Source organism: Sinohyriopsis cumingii, chromosome 5 (genome assembly GCF_028554795.1).
Source record: "Sinohyriopsis cumingii isolate HCF-2022 chromosome 5, ASM2855479v2, whole genome shotgun sequence".
Classification (NCBI taxonomy): domain Eukaryota; kingdom Metazoa; phylum Mollusca; class Bivalvia; order Unionida; family Unionidae; genus Sinohyriopsis; species Sinohyriopsis cumingii.
This window is the reverse complement of record NC_142965.1, coordinates 62320759-62340117: the sequence shown is the minus strand read 5'-3', so window position 1 is coordinate 62340117 and position 19359 is coordinate 62320759. Positions and strand designations below refer to the sequence as shown.

At 35.3% G+C, this 19359-nt stretch overlaps 1 protein-coding gene across 3 annotated transcripts in view; it reads left to right on the top strand.

Moving 5' to 3' along the window:
- Positions 1–17606, top strand: part of LOC149799298 (monocarboxylate transporter 13-like) — a 30560-nt gene extending 12954 nt beyond the window's left edge. The window contains exons 2-6 of one of the 3 annotated variants that reach the window (XM_089958605.1): positions 6923–6988; positions 8822–9033; positions 12001–12144; positions 12730–13464; positions 13817–17606. In XM_089958605.1, coding sequence (XP_089814731.1) covers positions 8823–9033; positions 12001–12144; positions 12730–13464; positions 13817–14070 — 1344 coding nt within the window. In that variant the 5' untranslated portion in view covers positions 6923–6988; position 8822 and the 3' untranslated portion in view covers positions 14071–17606. Of the gene's footprint in view, positions 1–6878; positions 6989–8821; positions 9034–12000; positions 12145–12729; positions 13465–13816 lie in introns of all 3 variants that reach the window. The other 2 variants (XM_089958606.1, XM_089958607.1) reach the window with 2 other exon arrangements.
- Positions 17607–19359: the final 1753 nt, after the last annotated feature.

Genomic DNA, 19359 nt, shown 5'->3' with positions numbered 1-19359 from the left:
GGTCAAAAGTCTCACGCTATATAATTTCATTGAATACTTCTCAATTACTTCAAAAATATTTGGTCACGGGAAACGAAAAATTAAAACTTACATAGACAAGGGAAGCAGCCTTACGAATAATTAAATTTATTTGCCTTTCAGTTTAATTTCGTGCACAGAGTTAGAATAAAGTTTTAAAAAAAATAATTTCAGTGAAGACGAAGCGCGTATTTTTTCGTTTACAAGAAGTCGAAAATGTCGAACACTTATTTTATGAATGTCTTGTTTAAGAGTTTTGTAAATCATTTATTGTATAGATTAGAATATAATATTCCAGGTATTAAGATTTCAGTGAGAGACTTTTTCGGAAATTTAATGATCCGTTTATTTATTTTTTTGCTTTGTGATTGGAACAAATTCATTGGATATGTTTCACTGTCCTTAGAAAAGACAATACATTCAAAGTTACAAGAGTAATGTTTTCTTACTGAAAATGGTGGAAAAATACTTATCAAAGCTATGTAAAACCTTTTTTACACGTGTATAAAAAATGATTTGAAAAAAACTTTAACAACTTGTAGAACATCACTTCTAAACAATGTAACTATTATAGATATGTGTATTTTTATGTATTATTTTGTAATCTGAGTAACGCTTTTTTTTCTTGATGAGTGTTAGCAACATGTATATTCTTTGTCTGACTGTTTGTCCATGTGTGTGTGTGTGTGTGTGTGTGTGTGAGAGAGAGAGAGAGAGAGAGAGAGTACGCCATGGTTCAAATCTCTGAAACAATAAAGTTTCTCAAAACACTAGGTCAGGTGGTGTTAGAAGGAATTTAAAATCCTCAAATTATTTGGCTACATGGGTAAAATAATAGTACTAATCGATGCATTCATTTATCAGAATTCCTGATTAGGACGTAAGAACACTCCAACATACCGAACAATAAACACACTTTATGTAAAGTCGTTGAAGCATGTAGTACAGATCACAGTGACTTATAACATGCGAAAGAAACAAAAGTTGTGAACTCAAATAAAAACAAATGTTTATGCTACCTTGTTTTGCTGGGGTTTTTTTTAAGACAATATTGACAATATCATGCCAAGGAAATAGGAACCGTACGCCGATCACAGTGACACAAAGGAAAAGCCGACACGAAGTGGCCTGCACCAGCGAGCCCTGGATTACGAGTCCGACGCTACATAAACGAAACAAAATGCAACCAAATCATATAAAATATGTAATAAAGGTAACGATGAGATTATTCTGTTATATGTGTGTTCTAGTGGCAGTGATGCATATCATCATTAGTTCTAAGATTTCAGCTTGAATAGCGATTACCTTAGAAAACGAACACTTAAAACGTGATTTGCAGGTCGCCTGCCTCTGCGTGTCCTTTCCAAAAGCACCGAACTTCAGTTTCCCTAAAATTACCTCGGCATGATATAGAAGATATGCGTTAAAACGAACAAAAACAAATCCCCTATTTCGTGGAGGTGAGCTAAAAACACACCACAGTGTACTTGTACCTTAGCAACATGCTCGACGTTTGTACTGTTTTTACCATATATCATTTACGCGTTATCAACAGACAGAATCGATTTACATGAACCAGTAAAACGTATTGACCGCATGGCTTAATAAAACTGCAAACAAGTCTTATATGAATTGCACTTAGGGAGAGTTAATTGGGTTTGATCTTGGTTACGCGTAAACTGTAGTTATCAAAAGAGTTGGGCGTAGGTAATTGCTTAGAAGCGGTGTCCAGCTGCAAACAACAGACCCTAATTTGCCGTTGCATTATGCGCCGACAGATCAGGGTCTGTGTTATTCTGCCAATTACACCTGTTACGACTGAATTTTCTAAGATTTTTCATAAGTTCAATTTTGTTGTTGTTATTTCTCAAATTTATGCAATTTTAATAAAGGTGTAGTTTGTAGTGATTGAGCGACGTAATACGTTTAATAATGCATAACTACATTACCGTGATTCCACGTGTATTCTAGCTAACGTGTTGCACAATATTAAACATTCCAGATGCTGCATGAAGAAAATCGCGTTAAGTTAGCAAATTCTTCTTCCCTTACGTTTGTTAAAAAGGAAGCATTGGGAAGGTCATGAACTCTAAAGTTAGGTGGCATGGGCTTTTGCCCAACAGGCTGGACCATTTTGGGGAAAGGAGGCGGACGCTTTAACCACAAGACCACCGGAGCGGTCTATCTTTGGACGTGTCGCTTGATTGGGAGCGTGGCAGTACATTAATATGTATCGTTTAAATACATTTCAGGTTACGATTAGGTTCGTCGGATTCGCAATTGAAGATGTGCGGTTTCGAATCTTACCACAGGGTCAGATTGGGATTTGCTACTCTGGTTTGTCCATAAGAAAGGCACTTTATTCTAATAGCTTCAGAAAGAAATAATCTATTGGTGGTGCTGTCACATGACTATATGACCTCTGATGTCATTGGCATGTAGGTTGCGAGAGTTGTATAGTCATGTGACTTGGAATGCAAATAACGAGATCCAGGTCACATTTCAGCAACGACGTATTTTCATCTCGTCTGCCAGCAGATTAAAAATCTGACGAATGCTATGCTCGCGAATTTTGAGAAAATAAATCATATTCCTATCGATTTCACGCAGGTACATCTCGATGAAAAGTTGTTCAAGTTTACTAGGCCGGCTAGAAAGCGGCTACCCTATGCCGACACCGAATGGTGTCGGTGAATTCCATCTTTTCGATAGGAAGTGGACTCTGACCCTACACCCCAACATAAATGTGCAAATATCAAAAATGGCGTGGCAAGGGTCAGAGGAAACTCGGACTAGATGCCCCAGTGCTAGACATCAGTGTAAACTGCTAAACTGCAGATATCGTAGCGATATGACTGAAAACGTGTGCAAGCTACGTTAAAAATCCAAATCACACACACACATACACACACACACACACAACGTAAAGTACACATATTAGAGCTGTTTTGACACCACGTACTCAAAACTTTACGGCACTTTTAATGAAACATGCAAAAAATGTACTCGGAAAAAAAATTAATTACGTTTTGACAATTCTTTAATATAGTTTGAAATCAAAATGACTCTGGGTTTTGAATAGAGTTTTCGTGTACCTGAAGCTCCACATTGAGAAGCACATTGTAACTCATAACGAACATTTGTCAGAATAGTTCATCCTGGTCCGGCCTCGCACCTGCTGCATAAACCAGAGTTGTTGTTTTGGGTTCAAAGGCAGTTCTATGCGCGAGATAGGCTCTATATCAAAACGTGAAAAGCTATAAATCATTAGCTAAAAATCATTAGCTTAAAATACCCATGTAATTTATATGTGCAGGTGGAAAAAGTATTGATATGAGCTGAAATTAGGCGACTTGATATTGCATTATTGCATTTTATGCGCAATAAATCACGGCATTAAGATATTATTGAGCTTTTGCATTGTAACTATTTTGTTGCATGGAGACTAAGCAAGATGCAAAGAGCGTTACATGCCTTGCTTACAATGTTTATAGCAAACAGCATGACGACATGTGCTGGGGGCTGCTGTATTGGTCCTTTTCTAGTCAACTTGGTCCCTTGACTGACAGGCGTATTACATGCATTCCTGTAACCTGATGGCTATCAAACGGTCCATACTGAAAGGACGGTTGCGGGCAATAGTGTTACTAGTGAAGAATATCCCTAAACAGTCATGAAATACATACTACGAAATCACTGATTGACTTGTCTACATTGAATTTTTTTTTCCATCTTTTCTTTCACCGCATGTAGTTCTGTAAATATTCTGCCGATGTTTATATCTTCGGGTATTATCAGTCCTTTGTTCTTAATATCCGTTTAACGATAATGAACATTGTTTGCCATTATCGACTTATCCGCAACAAACATTATATATATATATATATATATATATATATATATATATATATATATATATATATATATATATATATATATATGTGTGTGTGTGTGTGTGTGTGTGTGTGTGCATAAATGGAATATGTAACGTATTTGCGTGCAAGTATTAGAACCATTGAATTGTGGTATATGTTTCCGCTAGCATGTGAGAAGGCACTTTCCCGCAAATTAAGAGTGTGGTCAAATTATGAAAAAGACAAATTTTAATAAAATTACAAATTGATCAGGTTTGAAATATAAGCAGTTGCAAATTTTCGAATAGGATACTGTATACAGTTCTTGCTAATATAGCGCAGCGAGCTTAGTGACGTCGACTATGACATATACATGGATATATCCATGCGTTTTCTGCAGCGCATTCTTCGGCGTGTCGAAGAGGGCACCTGTAGGTAAAGAGTTGACACTAGTTTGTACAATTAGTTACATAAATATTAGTGGTGGTTTAATGACATTTTTGGGTATTTGTGATAAATAATTTTTAATATAGTTACGTGGCCTTTGAGTACTGGGTAAATTAGTTTCTATCGTACAGTGTAGTCATTTGCAAAGACATGTGATGATAGGGTGCAATAGAAAGCAGGATACAAGGATGGGGTTTAATTGGGATGCTGTCTACATAAATGGGAAATATTAAACCAAAGTGTTAAGTGTTGTACATTTTGCCTTTACCCCATTTCTATGACACCAATAAAGTGGGTAAAGATTTAGAATCAAGACTAAATAATTAAGTATAGAAAAGTGAATTACCAGTTGTGGTGGAATAGATAATACAGCATGTACATAAAGTCAAGTCAGCAGAGAATATGAAACTGTTCCAGATTGTTCATTTTGGGCATCATCGTAGTGTTTGTGACTGAAAATATTATCATTATTATTACCAAAATACATATAGAATTGTGTTCTTGTTAAAATATTGTCATTATTATTACCAAAATACATGTAGAATTGTGTTCTTGTTTTCATCATAAAATGCTACTCATGGCCAATACATGCCTTCCTACCTTTTCTCTGGAACGTTCCATCGTCAGAGTTGTTCAGGACTAACAGAAATCCATTTTATTAACAGTAGGTGCAGAAAAAACAGCTTATGTTCAGTTTCTCCAAATTCTTTTTGAAAATTCACTTCTCCTAGCCACTAAATTGATTATTCATAGTTGTCAGTGGCATCCGTTTTTAACTACATACAGACTCGATATTGCTGTACACTGCATCAAAGTTTGAGGACAAAATGGTATGGATATTTTTTTAAATTATAGGTTAAATTTTCATACACTCACTGCCAACTGCTGCAGGATAATTAATTGAAAGAAATGGGACTGAACTATTACCATTAGTTTTTAGTCATTTTTTATTCTTCAGAATACCATCCCCCACCCACCTATACTGAATTATATATTACCCTTAGCTTGTCGTAGACCAGTGGTTCTGTATCGGGTTTTCCCAGGGTTCTTCATTCACCAGTTATTCTGGCGTCAGTGTATAGACAATTTTTGCTGAAAATGGCGTTAAACCCATAACAACAAATACTCTTTTTTTCCAACTGCACTGATCAGAAAGGGAGATATAAGATAAGGTAAGATTTATTTAATGTCCTCATGATTCAAAACAACAATTCAACATAAGCTCGAGTGAGTTGTTTTTTACCGACATTGCATAAAACAAATGAGTCATTACAACAAGCATGATTTGCAAGACATAAAATCACAGCATTATACGTGTACACAGATACAATTAGACAAAACACACAGTGCACAACATGAAACATGAGCAAGCAAAGCATTTTAAAAGACAGCGATTAAAAGTAAATTTAGTATCTAGATAAATTAAAACCACAATTTAGGATGAAAAGAAATATTGGTAAAGGTTGAATTTTATATTAAATGTAGTAGTACCAAATTATTGTTTACAAAAGTATGCCTTGCTGAAAAAGAAAGGATCTGACAGTAACGCTTGTTAGTACATAAACAAGGACAGGTAAACAAAGAACGAGAATATTAAATATTAACTGTCGTCTTCTTGGCGACGGTGTTGGGAGAGTATTATTTACAGAGATTACATATACAGTCTTTACAATTCCATGATATAATTAAAATCAGAATGCGTTAAAATGTGATTGCACTCTAAAGTTATTCGGTAGCTCATTCCATAAACTGACAGCTGAGTATCTAAAAGACATTTTTGCTAAATGTTTGTTTTAATTCTCTGGACATCGAAAATATTTGAATATCTAAAATTATATTTATTGTGCTTAAAATATATTAAGTCATCCCAATATCTGGGAACAGGCCACTTCAGAAAGACTGGAGGGCCATAATACGAAATCTGCGCACCTTCAGAGTTGTCATTTTTGCCATAAGTAAGAGTTTATGAAGCTGCTTGTGAAGTCATTCACAAATCTCAGAGCACGCTTTTATATTTTATTTTTTAAAGTTTAGTAGTAATCATATCACTACAGAAATGCCGGACTAAGGGACATACATTGAAATCGGAGAGGATAAAGATATGCATGATTGTCAGTTGAGTTTATTTAGCTTCTGGTCAATATGTTTCAAGATATATTCTTGTATTGAAGCTTTCCTACAGATATTTGTAGATGTGAATCGAATTTCAGTTGATAGTCAGTGTCAGTTCCTAGCAGTTTAACAATTTCTTCACAGTTTATGACAGCACTCCTTATATGTCTTACAGGCTTCATACCGATTATCTTTTTACCCACAGACAGTGCTTGAAACTCTTTAGGACTGTCTTGCATTTTGAAAGCATTGTAACAGTCAGTCGGAATGCCGGACCCTGTTTTAAGTATGTTAATCAGAGTGTCCAAATATAGTGAGGATAACGGATTATCGTCCGCATAGTTATATCACTATCCATATTTAATAAAATAGAAGATATCATTAATAAAACACTAAAAAGTAATAGTCCTAGGATCGACCCCTGAGGAACCCCATTTTGAATTTCAGTCGAACTACTGAAGACAAACTGCAACTTACTTTCCTTCTTTCAGTTTGACGGATAGCTCAACAAGAGCCTTACTGAGTCATCTGACGTAGCATAAGCACTTAACTTGAAGGTAAGAATATCATGAAGGAGACGGTCCGAGCCTTGCTGCTACATATTTGTTTTCATTTAGTGTCTTCCTCCAGTCTTCAGGCATCCATGACCTTTACGGAAAGCAACCAGATATTTGGTAAAATTATTTTTAAAACTTATGCAAACTGTGTCTCATTTGTTTTCTCAAACAATTTGGATATAAAGGGCAAAATGCTGACGTGTCATTAGTTACTTTTATCAAGAGGACTGTTCTTTTCTGAAAATCGGAACTACTTGAGCTTCCTTCAGACGATCAGGAAAAATATTTGATAGCATAGTTTTGTTAATTAGCTAACAAGGACTGGTGCCCCAGCTTTTAACAGTTGAACAGGAATTTGATACCCTCCAGTAGCTTTGTTGAATTTAAACTTCTTATTGTTTTATTCACTTCTTCATGGTTAACTTGTTTAAATTCATAAATGGTATATATGTAACTATTGTCCTTAATAATATTGATACTTGAATGGTTAAAGGATAAAAAGAACATCCTTTCCAGTGTCTAATACCACATTTACATGTTATATAAAGGTCACATTGACGTACTTATGCAATGATGGTGCAGAACACATCAACATGCATCCCATCACCATTAATCTAGGTATAACAATGCTTATACAGTGTGCCAAAACCAGTTTGGTTATGATCTAAACGCAAAATCTTTAACTAAGTCAGTAGATTATAAAATATAGGTGACGGTGACGCTTTTATGCTGATGGTATGATACTACTGGAGGTGCATATTGCCATTTAGGTTGATAGTTTTAGCACGAACAGAACTTGAAAAAGAAAAGTAAAAATTCAGAATTAAATCAGACAGTTAAGCCTGAAATATGCCTCACTGACCCACTTTTGTGATGACGACATAGTAATCCCAAAGATGTCTTCCCTTACCAAGCTTCATAAATATAGGTGTACCAGCATATATACTGGATGCAAAGGACACCTTTATGATCATGAGCAAAAGGAACATGTGAAACATAAGTGACAATTACCTTTTCTTGTCAGGTTATTGTTGAAATATAGATACATACTATCATTTAGTTTGATGATTCTGAGACAGTTCTTGAGATCGAACCCAAGTCAACGTAGCATGATATGTGGGTCACATTGACGTATTCTTGTTTTTATGTACTTTTCATCAAGATGCATCTCTTCACTAGAGACGCCAATTACGTCTATTACTCCCAAAATAAATAAACGTAGTGTGGGAAAATGTATTTCTTCTCTTTACTTCTGCTATGAAGTAATTGTTCCTTTACGCTGAATATTTACTTTAAAATGAGCGTCGTCAGGTTCATGGACGCCTTTAATGATGCTATGTTCCAGATCTCCTTACCATACAACTTTTGAGGATAAAATAAACACCTCTAGCTCAAGTAGCTAGATTTATTGTCTAAACAGTATTGTATTTTACAATTGTGAAATAAGTTCGCAACGAATTGATAGCTTAGCAAATACTGCATACTCGAATCACCAGATCATTTTCAGCCATTTTGTGTCACTTTTACAGGCTGAAAACAGTCCTAATATTTTCAGTGTCTTGTCATGATACAATACTCGGTCTCCAAGATAGCAGATGAAATACGTCAGTTTAACAAAGAGCACTGATAAATCAACTTCACTAACCTAACATGCAGTGTAACTTAGCAAACTTAATAACTATTCAATCTGAACTTTTCTAATAGTTTTACTTCTGTTGATGTGTTTCGATAAAGTTAATGAATAATTTTTTTGATTTAACTAATCATCTTCATATCTTGCTTTTAAGGAGTGTTAGACAATGCAACTTTCACTGTAAGAATTCTTTCCCACAGAATGGGCAAGCTGATGACAAAGAGATGCAGTGACGTAGATCGAGGATGGGCGTGGGTGGTGTTAGCGTCGTCGTTCGTGTTACACGCTCTGACCTACGGAATGGCATGGAGCACGGGTGTCTACAACACCATATTTCTAGATGAATTTAGGGAGACCAAATCACTAACAGCCTGGGCGGGATCGCTGACTACAGCTGTTATGTACGGTATTGGTAAGTACATCTTATTTAGTTGCCTTTAATTAGAGGAAACTATAATTTGCCTGGTAATTTCACCCTCGGCAGTGTAAGTTGATGAGGCCCAATGGCTGTCGATCAGAGTTAAAAATGCTAAATGTAGGTCACAATTGCCTTTTGTTGTAAGGGTGTAGTAGTAATAAGAATGCATACAGTCTTCTAGGTCGATAATTGCATGGCAGTGATTGCGACTGAACCGAAGGTAGTGTAGCATGAATTATGGGTGACGGTGACCATCGTTTGTGATGAAGGTGTAGAACGCATAAAGATACATCCCCTCAACAAATTTCACGAGTCTTTGTTTAACAGTATGTATCAGGCTGCTGAAATAAACCTCTTTGGTCGTGGACTAAACACAGTAAATATGAAATATAGGTCAGTGACATTCTTTTGTGGTACGGAAATCTTACTAATATAGATTAAACTAATCATCTAGTTTCATAATTCGATCAAAAACAAAGCTTGGGAAATAAACTTCAAAGACAAAATATTGCGGAAATCAGCAAATCATGAAATACAGATCACAGTGATATACTTTTGTAACCCGCGTTTAGTACTTATTCATCGAGGTACATCACGTCACCAACTTTCATCAGTCTGTTTGTCTCCAACACACATACAGCAGCCCAGATGGACATGGAATCGTTCATCTGGCAGGCCATATCCAAATCCAGGTCCGAGATATCTTTATATTTTGGTCAAAATTGGTTACATACATTTAGTAGGAAGCTGTTTATTTCATGTTTCTTTTGACCTATTGAAGTAACACTGAGCATAATGAATGTCAAATTAAATGCATATTTTAAAGAAAAAATTGTTTTGACAATAACCTATATCTGAACAAAAGGTGTTTTTAAAAAAAAATTTTGTGGTGTTTTCTTTTCATTCTTTGTAGATTTTACTCTTGTGTTCGAGTTAGAGGGGTGATTTCTATTTTATGTGTATAGAATTTATGTATTTTTTTGTACGTACGATATAGATGGTTTGCCTGAAATTATTGTAAAAAGTCATCAGTTATTAAAAGTAGTGTGTGGTAAGACACACATGTATAGTTTACTTGGTCAGGAGTTTACACTGTTTTAAATTAACAAATGGAAACTGCAAACTTTAAAATATTATCTGAAAACCGTGGGGTATTAGGAGATTGGGAGATTAGGAGATAGTGAAAAATACAAGGATGTGTTTGATTACATTGAAAGAAAACAGTGTCATTTATATTGCTTACAGGATACACATTTCGCTAAAGATAACATATAATATATCAGAGCTCAACGGGGTTTTGAATGTTTCTTAAACTTTTATTGGCCCAGTTCAGGAGGAGTGTGCATTTTGTTTAAAAATACTTTTGAATACAATATAAAGATTGTAAAAAGGATCTTGATGTCAACTTGATTGCACTTGACATAAAGACCAAAAAAAAAAATGTATTTTCTCACAAATAATATCTGTGGGCCAAATAATGATTGTCAAGATTGATACATTATGGTAAATAATATTATAAGTGAGTATGATAATGATTCCATTATAGTTTGTGATTATTTCAATTTGTTCCAAAATCCTGAACTAGACTGTTATAATTATAATCTTTTAAACATAGATCTTGAAAAGTATTTTGAGTATAAAAGATACCTTTGGTCTTGCGGACCCATTTAGAAAACTAAACCCTCACTGAAAGAGATATACATAGAGCAGAAAAAAATCCTTTGAAACATGCTATATTTAATTTCTTTTTTATGATAGAGCCTGTCATGCCAAACAGTAGAAATAGAACAATATGCCCAAATTATATATCGGACCACTCTATAATAATATTAAACCATGTTCAAATGACTTTATAAGAGGTAACACTTTGTGGAAACTTAATAACAGACTTCTTCAAGACACTAGATATGTAAATGAAATAAAAACTGCATAAAAAAATAAAATTACAATATCCTGCATTAGAATATGATGGAGGTTTTGAAAGTATATGAAGCACCATATCAAACTCGTTTTTTCTAGATACTCTTTTGATGGAAATTCTTGGTCAAAACATTTCATATGCTTCATATAAACAGAAATGTTAAACAAAATAAGGACAAGAATTCATGCATAAAATACGGTCTTAAGAGAATTACACTTCTGCTGAACATACTGTTTTAGAGATTTTAGAATAACAAAGAATTAATTGGAACAAATAAGACAAAATAAACCTCGAGGAAATCGATCAAAAGCAAAATGGGTGCAATGTTTCAGTTTTGTGTTACACATATATTTCTACCGATGAGTGCAATTTTGTGTAAAATACTTGCCTAGTATATATCAGTATATAACGCCCTTGTCTGTATCATGGTATACTTGTATGGCTTATTTTGTTATGGGGTGGGACTACCATACATACACACAGATGGACAGGTTTGAGAGAATAATTCTTTTTTTCCAACATTTGCGTGTAGAGATATGAACTTCTTTTTTGAAAACACATTTCGCTGTGTAAAAACAAAGTCGACTCAGTATATTTGTTTCGACTGAAAACTAGTGATAAGGGGTGGTGGAAGTAAAATGAAGACATACTATATAACATACAAGATAAAACAATAAACATTTACAACCGGAACCATGCTTTTCTCGATACTAGCTTTATTTTACCGATAGCGCCAGCTTATACGATTAATGACCGAATAATATGATTTTTCTTCATTGGGTGGTCATTTGAAATAACCATTAACTTTTCGAGGTTCTTCCAGAGATGCCATGTATGTATGCTTTTGTTACCTTCTAGTTGCTGTCTGCCTGTTTGCATATATATATATATATATATATATATATATATATATATATATATATATTTGACTAGGACCTAATTGCATGGTTATCTCAGTTAAACAGTCTATCCTAGTAGCATATTTTATATTTACATCGTATGCGTTTCTAAGCAAAATGGCTTTTTTTTTTTTTTTACAGGCCCAATAGCAAGCATGCTGACAAACAAATACGGCTGTCGGGTCGTCATAATTCTTGGAGGCATCATTTCCTCTCTCGGACTCCTTGGAAGTAATTTTTCACCAAATCTCTACGTCCTCTTTTTCACGTTTGGAGTCGTAACTGGTAAATTTTGTTTTGCTTGTTCTCTTGGTTACACTGTAATTCATTTGACCTAGTTATCACTTTTGTGGTAAGGTAATTAGTTTTCTGTATCGAGGAGAAATTGTCTGAATATATTTGATAATCATGATGCTTCAATCGGCGAATTAATCATTTATAAGCTTTCAAAATACTAATGCATACTTTGAGTTTATATTAATTAGCTGGACTTGTCAAAAACCGAGAGAAGGATCGGTCCCCCCAAAAAAATATTTAGATAGTCTACAGTTTTAGAGCTTGTTGGTCGTTCATGTATCCATTATTTAAATGTATCAGCAAACCAGACTATATTTTAACATAGACTAATTTGAAATTATCATCCCTCGGGTAGCATTGTATAATATAAGTTATATTACGTGGACGATGCAGTTTAGTACGAATATCTCTGAATACGTAATTTTGGACTTGTATGAATAGATTTTGTGAAGTCTGTCTTAAAACATTGAACGCCTGAAGATCGTGAATTACCCTTCTTTGTCCATAGAAGCTAGAATAACATAAGTTTTCTTTAAACGAAATAAAAAAACAAACTTTAATTTTCTATATTAGGTGCTGGATATGGACTTGTGTTCATTCCCGCAATCACAGCTGTGTCTCTCTACTTTGATAAACGAAGAACGTTGGCAGCAGGGATAGCTGCTTCAGGTGTGGGTGTCGGGACCTTTCTGTTTCCGGCCATGATCCGATGGTTGAGTAACTTGTATAACTGGCGTGCCAGTATCCTCGTTCTCTCGGCTTTAAATCTGAATATTATTGTGTGTGGCGCATTAATACGTCCTGTCAGCACATTTGACTATAGCAAAGAGAAACCCAAAGTTTTGGATGTAACACCGTTCAAGAAGAAGGGATACTGGATGCTGTCTGTGAACAATTTCCTCTTTTGTTGCGGAATCTCTGCAATCTACGTACATATCAGCGCCTATGCAGAGGACATAGGTATTGATGAAGATAGAAGTGCTCTTTTGATCTCGGCTATGGGAGTGTCTAATCTGATTGGTCGGCTTCTTTACGGAATTGTAGGACACTACAACCGTCTGAATAACACTGTGATCTATACTGTTTCTTTTGCATTGGCTGGTGTGACCTTTTTCATCATTCCGTCTATTACGTCATACATAGGCCTGATGATCATGGTTATCTTATTCGGATTATTCAGCGGCTGTTTCGGAACACTTCTGGTCTCAATTCTTGTGGAAATCCTTGGACTTCACCGTTTTGCCAATGGATACGGATGCCTTTTGCTGTTTGAGGCTGCTGGACAAATGATAGGAGGTCCAATAGCAGGTACGATGTTACAGCTTTTTCTTTTAAATATAATACATTTCTACTATCATTCAGGAAGTAACGTGAAGGTACTAACTTTGATCGAAACAAATAGGTGTGTGTTGAGATACATCATTTCACATTTTCAGGATTATCCGCTAAAAACTTGGGGGGGTGGGGTGGTTAAGTGAAAAGCATCTGTTGAGATAGTATTTCTCGTGAATATCAAATTAATCGCTTCTCCTTGTTTAAGTGGGTAAGTTAGATTGTTTTTGCTCCAAACGTGTTGAATGTGAACTTGTTCTAAATTTTAAATTAAGGGAAAAAAGGTTATTTGAAGATAAGGAATGTGAATTGTTTCTTTATATTTCAGGCGCTATGTTCGACATAACAGGTGACTACTCGATGGCTTTCTACATCGGCGGCCTATTCTGTTTATTAAGCTCTCTCGCCATGATATATCCGATTATCGAATCCAGATCGTCTTCTAAAACAAAAGATCCTGAAATCACACAAAATATGGAGAAATATGGCAGCTTGATGCTGGTGAATGAATCCAACGAAAAGTCACAAGAAATCAACAAAGTAGATACTGTAAACTCTGGAAGCCTGCTTCAGACAGCATGAACAGTTGTGACAGAGAGAGAGAGAGGGGGGGAGGGGGGTAGGACTAATGCATTAAAAGACAGTAGAAAGGTTTTTCTCCAACACATTGGCCTGACATACTTTTTAAAACGTTTTATCGGTTTCCTAAATTCATGTGGGTTGTCCAGCTAGTTATCCGTATTTCACTTGAATGAAAACTATGCTGATCACATACATTACATGTAACTTCACATTTGTTAAGGCCAAGCAAACACAGTGTACTTTTGTGAACTCGAGATTTACTAATACCGGTGTTTTGTAGCCATAGTTAATTCCTATGTCAATGTTTAGGTAATGCACAAGACACGGGAGAGGTATTTAAAATAAGTCTTACATATTAGTGCGCTGTCAGGTTATTTATTAGTTAACAGTACATTAGTGTAATCCACAAAGCACTCCCCATGCATCTCTAAACAATTTCTAAAGTTTCATTATCAAATCATTCAGTGATTTGGTATTCACATTTTCATATGTTGTTTATAAACTTGATAACAGCTTTCAACCGCATGGTGGCTTTTGAATCGTCGGCCCCTCAGCAAATCTCTGAAAACGAGGTTCAGCTGAAAATCACATGTGACTAAATCAAGGATGTATAAGATGTGGAAAAGTAAAGATGTTTTGCTTCTTTGGAAAGTCTGTCGGGACGACGGATTTATGCGCCGTGCGTTGTCATGGAGTAGATGGACACCTCAGGTACGGTGCACAAACAGGTTATCCGGAAGCGTTCTACAACTTCTGGCAACACTTTGGAGGCATACCAATGTTCAGTCCCCTAACAGAGTCAGGTACAGGTACCCGGATGACCGGGCTTTTATGATCAAAAACAAGATATTTTTTGTTTTAAAAAATAATGTGCATAAAACACTCTTGACAGTCCAACTACATCGAGCTATTTGTGGTCTCTGCATATTGACACCGGTTCAGCTTATTAACACTTTTGGGTATGACCTTCGGATGTCTGCTGGAACGAAAATTAGAACGAATTTCCAATTTCGATTCGTTACTTAGTAGATAACGGCCTTGTGGTTTGATTATTTGATGACTTCAATAGCCGTTTTAATTTTGCAAACTGAGTTTCATCGGTGACACATCACATAGCTGGTAACACGGATATTTACGACAATAATAAGAGGTCAAATTAACAAATGCAAAACGCCAATCCCCATGTTTTGGAAAATTCAGCCGATATACAGCCAAATATATCACATATACTCTGAGATACTATGTCGCCTGGATCGTTTCACGTCAGACTATGTATATCTCGTTCCCGCATATGGAATCTGACTATTATGGGTCTTCAGTATTGTTTTTGTTTGCTTATTTGTTTGTTAAATTTAGGAAATGCTTAGAAATGTATTTCTTTATTGCCGCAAGATTTACTTCCCATGGGACCTAGAAACGGATTGCTGTAATTTTTTGTTGTCATGAAAGGACTTTTTTCTTCACATTTATTGAACTTAGAAAATATGGTGGTTTAGCTCCTTTAAAATAAATTGACATTGTCCATTGTAGCAATTTTGTTGTTTCCCTATATATTTAAAAACTAGGTCTATGCGCCAATCAGAATATTCTCATCTCTTTCTGATGCGAGTCGAATTAACTTCGATAATCTGAAAGATACTTGGAGGCAGTGATGCATCCGTAATTTGTAAGTTTTTGGCGGACGGGCAAGCAAGATGTAAAAAAAAAGATTTTTTCTAAAACGATAAGTGTTGAAAATAATAATCGACGTTTCAACAGTTAACGAACTACATGGATTTTAATTTGTAATGTTATTCCTGCAAGTGTGTGATTAATGAAAATAAACATTCGGTTTAAATAATCCGAAACTGTTGCTTACGTTGTGTTGGCGATGACAAGTCATATGGTCATTGTGACGTCATAAAGTTATTATGAGATAATGACAACTACTGGCATAAGGCCATCATTTACATTCGAGGTTTATGGAAAGGCTGAGCAAGTTCAGATTCTGTATGTTGCATGGGTCGATCGACCAATCGGGAAGCGCGTTGCATATGCATTGTGTGTAAATTGTTGAATAAAATATAATGTGTTTATTTCATAACTGAAGAACAAAATAACAGTAAAGTAAATCTTCAATGATATATGTAGACCACTCTGTTTAAAGCCCCAATGCGCTGTTATGTCAAGAAAGTCGTATATGCCAAATCATCTGAACACTGAATTTTTAAAGATTGATTCTTGGTATCGTTGGGTTCCATTAAAACCAGATAATGTCAACGTTTCATCTCAGTATGAGCCATGTATTTTCTCCCTAGAAGTGAGAAACCCTGCCATTTTTCACGTCTTCGAATTAATCCGATGTTGATCGGCGGCATCCGGTGGTCAAACCAAATTCAGTCGAAAGCTGGAATACAAAGTTTGAAGTCCTTACCGTTGTAAACATAAATAGCCAACACCACGCTATTTCAGACTGTCTTTTTTGCATTTTCTTTGCAGTTTCCTTGTCAAACGGGGGCCTGCCACTTTTCATTCCGTCTCGAATCAGTTTGTGCGCCACGTACTAATGTTGTTATTATTAGAAAACCTGTCTTTTGATCTTCCCTTACATAGATATTTAAAAACCGTCCATGTTTTTCTCATTCATTTGACAAGTTTTGTTTTTAAAGATTGATATATTTATTGAGATATGTTGGTTCTTATTTAGAAAATTGTTGATGAGATACAATATCATTGCTGAAGAAAAAGAAATATATATATATCACTGTTGTATTATATATATATTGTATCATTGCTGTTTTGTAATGGTAGTTAATAATAATAATAATAATAATAATAATACTTATTATCATTATTATTATTATTATTATTACATTGGTATTGAGATATTTTTTATCATGGAAGAATGACATATTTCAAAATATGCATAACAGTCGTTGAATTTTATTATTGTATTGTAATGGTTATGTTTTGATTATTATTATTGTTGCTAATGTTATTATTATTATTAGTATTAGTATTATTAGCTTGATATTTATATATTTTTCATCGTTGCAGCCGTTGAATTTTCTTACTTTTTTGTCGTACGCATGTAGATTGGTATTTTACTTCTTGTACACGAGTCTTGCAATCTTGCATGAGTTATAAGTAGACCAGTCTTGCACTCGTGTACGACTTGTAAGTAGACCAGTCTTGCACTCGTGTACGACTTGTAAGTAGACCAGTCATGCACTCTTGTATGATTTGTAAGTAGGCCAGTCATGCACTCTTGTATGAATTGTAAGTAGACCAGTCATGCACTCGTGTACGACATGTAAGTAGACCAGTCATGCACTCGTGTGCGACTTGTAAGTAGACCAGTCATGCACTCTTGTATGATTTGTAAGTAGACCAGTCATGCACTCGTGTACGACTTGTAAGTAGACCAATCATGCACTCTTGTATGATTTGTAAGTAGACCATTGTTGCACTCTTGTATGATTTGTAAGTAGACCATAGTTGCACTTGTTGTCATTACCATATAGTTTTGTCTTAAATAAATGCAGTATTTAAGAATATATTTTGTTCTGACTTGTGATTCCTTAATTGACCTATAGAGAACATTTAGTCAATTACTGTTTATTGCTGATGCCAACGTACCGCTGTCCAATTCGACTAAGAGCACACAGACATTACCTTTACATACTGCTTTTTTGTCTGACGGACAACTCTGGCACCCGGACGGTTGTGACTATATACAGTACATGCAATACGTACAAACTCTCATATTTTGGTTCTGTATAGCCAAGTTAGAGGCCAGAATGTCCTACCTTCAAATTGGCTGAAGAATGAGCAGAACATCCCCATCCCTTTCAAAAATAGAACAATACCCACAAAATCTTCTCTTTGAGAAATACCGAAAAAAAATAACATGAAAGAAATATGTTTCCAAACTCATTATTATGAATTTTTCAAAGTGTATCCTGAGCGAAGCACGAAGAGCTAATGTCAATTCCCTTTCTGGATCTTGACATATATATATATATATATATATATATATATATATATATATATATATATATATATATATATATATATATATATATTGATTTAATCTGAGTTGTGACTGGTTGCATAAGTGAATAAGTGAGATGAGACCAAACCACTGCAAGGTGGATTATACCTGCCCAGACCATCCCTGGTCGTCTGCCTCGATGTTTACTTAGGAAATGCATTTAACTCCCATTTCCTTGGCATAGTACAGCCTCTAATGTGCTAAATATGCCGCTGAAAGGAACAAGAATAAAAATGGCACGTATCGGTATATCGCTTTATTTGCACATATTTTGATGTTATAAGTTTTGCGCCAGGTTTTATTAATACATAGGTGTTACGAGACAGTAGCTCTGCATGGTTCTATCAATACATAGGTGATACGAGACTATATCTCTGCATTTTTGTGTCAATACATAGGTGATACGAGACTATATCTCTGCATGGTTGTATCAATACATAGGTGATACGAGGATATACCACTACATGGTTGTATCAATACATAGGTGATACAAGACTATACCTCTGCATGGTTATATCAATACATAGGTGATACGAGACTATATCTCTGCATGGTTGTATCAATACATAGGCGATACGAGACTATACCTCTGCATGAATGTTTCAATACATAGGCGATACGAGAATGTACCTCTGCATTGTTGTATCAATACATAGGCGAAACGAGACTATACCTCTGCATGGTTGTTTCAATACATAGGTGATGCGAGACAATACATCTGCATGGTTGTATCAATACATAGGTGATACGAGACTATACCTCTGCATGGTTGTATCAATACATAGGTGATACGAGACTATACCTCTGCATGGTTATATCAATACATAGGTGATACGAGACTATATCTCTGCATGGTTGTATCAATACATAGGCGATACGAGACTATACCTCTGCATGAATGTTTCAATACATAGGCGATACGAGAATGTACCTCTGCATTGTTGTATCAATACATAGACGAAACGAGACTATACCTCTGCATGGTTGTTTCAATACATAGGTGATGCGAGACAATACATCTGCATGGTTGTATCAATACATAGGTGATACGAGACTATACCTCTGCATGGTTGTATCAATACATAGGTGATACAAGACTATACCTCTGCATGGTTATATCAATACATAGGTGATACGAGACTATATCTCTGCATGGCTGTATCAATACATAGGCGATACGAGACTATACCTCTGGATAAATGTTTCAATACATAGGCGATACGAGACTATATCTCTGCATGGTTGTATCAATACAT